This window comes from Rhagoletis zephyria, unplaced genomic scaffold (assembly GCF_001687245.7).
Source record: "Rhagoletis zephyria isolate East Lansing unplaced genomic scaffold, Rhagoletis_zephyria_1.1 Rzeph_scaffold_00519, whole genome shotgun sequence".
Lineage (NCBI taxonomy): Eukaryota > Metazoa > Arthropoda > Insecta > Diptera > Tephritidae > Rhagoletis > Rhagoletis zephyria.
The window spans coordinates 104,262-110,337 of record NW_016157603.1 but is presented as its reverse complement, the minus strand read 5'-3'; the positions used below and the strand labels follow the sequence as shown (position 1 = coordinate 110,337).

The window sequence follows — 6,076 nt, the reverse complement described above, 5'->3', positions numbered from 1 at the left end:
ACCGTAAATTCGATTTTTTCGAATAGATCGGTCCCTGGACCACATCCGGAAAAAATGGGTCATATATGCTAATATATGCTAAAAAGCTACTTACGTACTAAATTTTAAGCAAATCGGACTATAATAAGATTTTTTCGAATAGACCGGTCCCTGGTCCACCTACCCAAAAAAAAAAGTAATTTTTTTTTAGCCTAAAACATGGTGGTTACCGAAAAATCATGAAAATCGGACCAGCCGTTCGCGAGATTACCTGTTACAAAAAAAAGGGACTTCTCTTTATATAATTAGTATAGAAGTATAGATAAAGTTATTTTAACTATTGAACTTTTACAAATGAAATCGTTGTGTCTCATTTAATACACCGAAATTTAAACAAACCGTATCTTTAAACCAAACTAAAAGATTTTTATATATGTCGCGCCTATGCCAGAAGCATGAATGTGTAAAAATGAAAATTTTGGTAAATCAAGTTTGAAAGTTTATTTACGAGACTTAACTCTACATTTATGCAATTGAAATTGTAAAATATGTGCTTTTCGTGTACGCATGGTATTCTGGCTTTTGGTATAACACAGAACATCCAAAGGTTAATCAAGTCAACCCAATAATTCAAAACTGATAAATTTGTACATTCATGGTTCTGACATGAGGGTAACGATATGTATTCTAAAAGTAGATACCAAACTGCTCATTTCAGGCCTTTCCTTTGAATTCCAAAGTTTTTTTGGGAAAGGGTTCTTTCACCATACATCGTCGCTAGCATGTCAAACTGTCGAATGTGCAAAAATGCTTTTCCAATTACGATACCTTGCGCACGCATTTAGAATGATACGCAAGTTGGCAAATCGTCAAATTTCCAGACTTCTTAGAAGCAGAGGATACTGGCTTTAACAAAGTGTCGAGTCCCACACTTGTTCCTAATGACAACAATATATTTTAAAACAGTTTTTTTTGCTCTCCTGAAAAATACCCATATTCACATTCTATAGTTTGACATGGTAGCGACGATACATGCAATGACTAAAGCAATTTCAATAACAAGAAATTTTTAAGCAAAAAACAAAACCGATTTCAATTCTCATATACAAATTTATGATTATTGTTAATTTCTTCATGATCCAATGATCGGACTTAAACCAAATTAGTTTATAACATCTTTCCTTTAAAAGAAGAAATATAGAAATCGGTTAACGTGGTCCAAAGTTATGCGGTAACATACATAAACAAAAATAAATAAAAAATATTCCGACGAACTGATAACCTTTTATTTTTTGTAAAGTCGGTTAATTAGGAAAAGGAAATACGGACATATACTTCTACTGTGTTGCCATATGAGTAAAAATAAGAAAATTACATATATTTTCGCTGAGGCTTTGAGGCAATTTTCTAATTTAAAAAGTTCGATACAAAAATCGGTTATGTACCTAAGTAGCAACACACAAGGGTTAAAGAAATATTTTTAGCAGAAAATTTTGTTATAAGTTTAGTTCATTAGATAGTTTGTATGTATGTTATTTATTTAAATGCAAATAAGCAGTGTGAATTTTAGTAATTCGTAAAAGGAAATAATGACAATTTTTTTCTTTGCCGTTTTCCTAAGAGCTGAATACTAAGCTTAAGGTTATATTTCTTTATCTAATGAATATTTCGCTCAAGCATGTATAAATAGCCGGTTCTCATACTATCCTCTCATTACTAACAGAAAGGGTTTGTGCATTGGTCTTAAGTCTAAGGGACAGTTTTTCAGTGGCAGTTTAAACTTAGCTGCTGGCTGACATTTGATTGGCTAATCTTAGTTTAAACCAGCCATTCCCACGACAGCCGATTCTACGTACCGGAATGGCTCGGGGTTTACTCGACCACGGGCTGTTGTTTCGGCGATCTAACCCCGTTTAGGTCGGTGAAATATCTCAGACTTTGCTCGTCCATCTGCTACGTATCCTTCTGCTCAGGGATGGCATCGAGTTCAACCCTCAGTCAAGTGACCTCAGTCAAGTGCAATCATATATGTAATACTTCTATATTGCTAGTACAATATGATCACAATGTGTTTTCAATTCGAAATCAAAGAAAGACAGCCTATGAAAATTTTTGTGATTGTAGAAGTATACGTGCATATTTGTAAACTACGGTTCAGAGAATTAAACAAACAAATAAAAATTTTACGGTCTCATGTTTCCTTCAAACCGCAGTTAACTCAAACGACTTTTGTTCAAAATTAAATTTTAATGCATAAACGCTCTTAGACTGTCTTTGCACCTGTGCGGGGTTGACTTGACAACTTGAAGAACGCATGGACGGACCATAATTCGAAATTTTTTACAGCGAATATGAAGTGTATTTACTGCTATCACCGCTAAAAGTGTAAATAAATTCTCGACATACACCCTAAAGTCCAAACATACGCCACAAAAGATAATTAAATGACCAATTTCTCATTTGCGGGGCGCTTCGGAATCGAAGCATTAAACTTTGTTTTTAATTTTCTCATTCTGAATCGGCATTTCGGCGAAAATTTGCTTTAATTTTCTAAATATTTACTCTCTGCCAGATTTTTGTTCATCTAGACTCTAGGTCCTAGAGTATTTCTGCTTCAAGAAGTAAGTTTTGAAAAAAAAATCCTAAATTTTTTGCGGTTAGGGCTCGATATGTCGACTTTTTTCGAAGCTCTTCGTTTTTTCGATATTCGAAAAATTGGAAAATAGGAGGTGTTTTTCCCAACTAATGGCGTTTTCTTGTCTACCGAAAAATATTGCCTTCTCAGTGCCCTCTACGCACAAATACTACGGAGAGGGCATTGAACAGGCAACAGTTTTTGTAGAAAAGAAATCGTCACTTATTTACACATGAAGCTGAAGCTGGCATATGATAGTTGACCGAATCCAATAAAGCACGCTATTCGTTTCTGTTCTGGGCTTATTGACGCCAGCTGGAAATGCCAACTGATGCCACCAAGTCTTTTTGTACCTGGTACCTTATCCTCTGCCACCACAGCGGCTGCAGTGTTTCTCATAGATATACAAATATTGTATTTTTTGTTAATATTACATGTGAATTATTTTTCAAGAAGAATTTGTTAAACCGTCTTGAATTTTGAAAAGTAAAAATGTCAGTTTGAGTACATTCCCTTATCGGATCTCTCTTTCTTTTTTGAATATATCGACACTCTGATGTTGGGGAATGTACTTTGAATTTACTAGCAATATAGAAGTACTACATATATGGTTGGAAATAAAGCAAAACTCAAGATTTTGGTATTATTTCCCAATTAAAAGTGAAATTATAGCAAATTTTGCGTTATTGCCGTTTGTGTTATTTGGGTACTGTATGTACTGGTCGTTTCTCTGCCTTTGCTTCTACTTCCAGATCGAAGAAATCATGGCAGCACGGAAGGCATGCCCCCTGGCCCCAACGGCAGAAACGGATAACTTACTGTAATGTCGGCTCTGACACCGATATCATGCCTTGAGGACTTGTTCAGGCTTCTACTGGATGAAGCCACAGCAGCGATTAGCAGTAGCCCGGACGCAAGGGAGTGAACGAGTATATATATTTATATGTTCATATATGTATATCTAAACTTAACTATTTTATTGTCTGAAAGTCGAATAAATATATTGAGCTAAACTTTTTAACTTTTAAAGCTTATGAATAAACTGAGCGGAAATTTGTAAATTTTAAAATTGAAAACGGTCTTTCCTTAAAGCAGAAACAAACTGTGTGTGTGCAAGGTGAGTGCGAAAGGCGACCACTGGAAATATTCAAAAAGAACAGCAAAGAACAATGGAGCAATGGAGCACTCGTAGATGTGTAAGCGCCAAATATTTATGCTTACCTTGTTTATTCTTAGTTTGTGTTTATTCAGACACTATTTAATGTGATGAATTTAAAAACCTTTGTGTTTATTGGGCCTAGTAGTTGCGGGAAAGTGAAGTAAAATGAAAATATGAGAATAAATATTATCAAATGGTATTTACCTATAAATGAAAAGTCCTCAAAGCGGTGCCCATCACATCACGGTTTCATAGCCCAAAAGCTTTTTTTAAATATACGAGTACTTTCCGTTAAGGGCTCTGTTGGTAGTGAAGGCATAGCGGTGGGCTGTTTGTTTGAGCAAACTTCAACAGACTCAAACGATGTAACCCTATTGTCGCTACTGCCTGGATACATTTTTTTGTTTATGTTAAAATTTTCAAGAGATGCGGTAGTAGGTTTATAATCTCGTACACTTTCATTGTAACTTGCACCACTACTACTGCCGCTACCACTGAATCCACTATCGAAATCACCGTCATCGAACTCTGGGTGGTTGGCTGAATTATTAGATTGGTCTTTAAGTTCCATTGAATGAAATGTAGCTGATAAGTTTTCCAGGCTGGTATTTATAAACCCATTAGGTTGACTGGATGGAAATAAGTAAGATGAGTTGCCACCAAGCAAACCAAACCACCGTGTTTTTTTCGGTAAAGTTACTGATGAAGAAATAACCTCCGATGACGTTGAGAGAATTCCAGTAGCTTCAGAAGACGCAACATTTACTACGGTATCCTTCATTCTAGCATTAGGGCTCAAATGGTGTGGGCTAGAAGGCATAATTAAAGCTTCCAGAGACAAATTTAGCTCTTCCAGTACACGGAAATGATCGTGTTGAACTCGGCGAAGCTCTTCTTTAACATAAGTTGTAGGAGATACAGATATACGATTATCGGATAAAACTTTTCTTATCTTTTGCTCGTTTACTTCTTCGTACAAATTTTCCGTTGTTCCATATCGAGTTGTATAAGTGTGACGATCTCCCACTCGCGGGGGCGAAAGTGTAGGTTGTCCGCTTCTTGACTTGCAACGGTTACCTTTGGACAGTAATGTAGGGGTGACGTCAAGGGGTCCACTTCTGGAAGTTTCTATAGCATTGGAGCTCATTGAGTCAGAATTTATGGTCTGCACATTATTCTGCGGAATATTCGTATGACACTTCACAGCCCCTGGCTCATAGTAAGCGTACGAATATACATGATTCATTGGCCCAGCTTCTCTAAGGCTCTTAATTTCATATGATGCTGCACTAGGCAAGATCTTTCTCTGCGGTAAATGTGGTGTATCTGTTATTGAGGTTACCACGCTGGCAACGAATCCGTAATCTAACGATGATGCAGATGAAGATGGTTGACTATTATGCGTAGGCTCAAAACGTTCCATAGTAGCACTAATATTGTTTCGTGACCAGTGCACCTGTCGTGTAAAAAAAAGGAAATTAGTAAGTAGAGGTATGCAAAGCCTTGCAAAGGGCATTTAAATTTGCGTTGCAACGGCACTCTGTAGCGTGTAAATAATAACTTATGTATTTAAAAATTTAGAATATTTCTCCAAAAATAAATTTTGTATCGTTATTATGGCTTTTGGTAGGTAGAAAGATGCCCGTGCATATCTCTGAATGTGTTCATGGAAGAGTACTGGAACTTGCTATGTACAAGATATGTAAAACGCGACTGGTCATGAAGAAAAATTGGGGCTATTGTAAAAAGGGACGTGGCACCTCCCATGGTAAATTAATTCAATTCAATTCAGTGTTTATTGAGTCTATGATTACAAAGAATCTTACAGACTAGAGTAAAATTAATAGGTAAAAAATTAAGAACTACACTAGGAGTACACAGATTCAATTAAACTTCTAAAAGACTGCCTACTAATAGAAAATTCAATATTTAAATTTTTTGAAATTGCATTAAGTTCAGTGAGAGCCCTCCAAATCGGGGATTGAGCCCAATAATTAGCTTTAGCAGGGATAACATAAAACGGCGGGACAAACCGCAATATTCTGCTCGGGACATTGAAACCGATATGCACAAGTAATTCCGGACAATCAATGACGCCAGAAATCAGGTCATAAACAAACATAAGGGAATGGACATGTCTTCTACACTCAAGAGAGTTTAAATCTATAAGCTTGCAACGAGCTATATAGGGCGGAAGAGGGTCAGAGAATCGAAGCGGCTGAAGGGCAAACCGAATAAATTTTCTCTGGACACGTTCGATACGAAGTGCGTGGCAATTATATATAGGACTCCAGATAACCGAG

General features: G+C 36.4%; 1 protein-coding gene across 2 annotated transcripts in view; it reads right to left on the bottom strand.

Annotated features, from left to right (window-relative positions):
- LOC108360101 (uncharacterized) overlaps nt 1-6,076 on the bottom strand; it is a 21,555-nt gene that overhangs the window by 3,042 nt on the left and 12,437 nt on the right. Inside the window, exons 3-4 of one of the 2 annotated variants that reach the window (XM_017612263.1) lie at nt 3,978-5,229; nt 3,879-3,911 (exon numbers count right to left, since the gene is read on the bottom strand). In XM_017612263.1, coding sequence (XP_017467752.1) covers nt 4,015-5,229 — 1,215 coding nt within the window. In that variant the 3' untranslated portion in view covers nt 3,879-3,911; nt 3,978-4,014. Of the gene's footprint in view, nt 1-3,878; nt 3,912-3,977; nt 5,230-6,076 lie in introns of those variants that run through there. The other variant, XM_017612264.1, reaches the window with a different exon arrangement.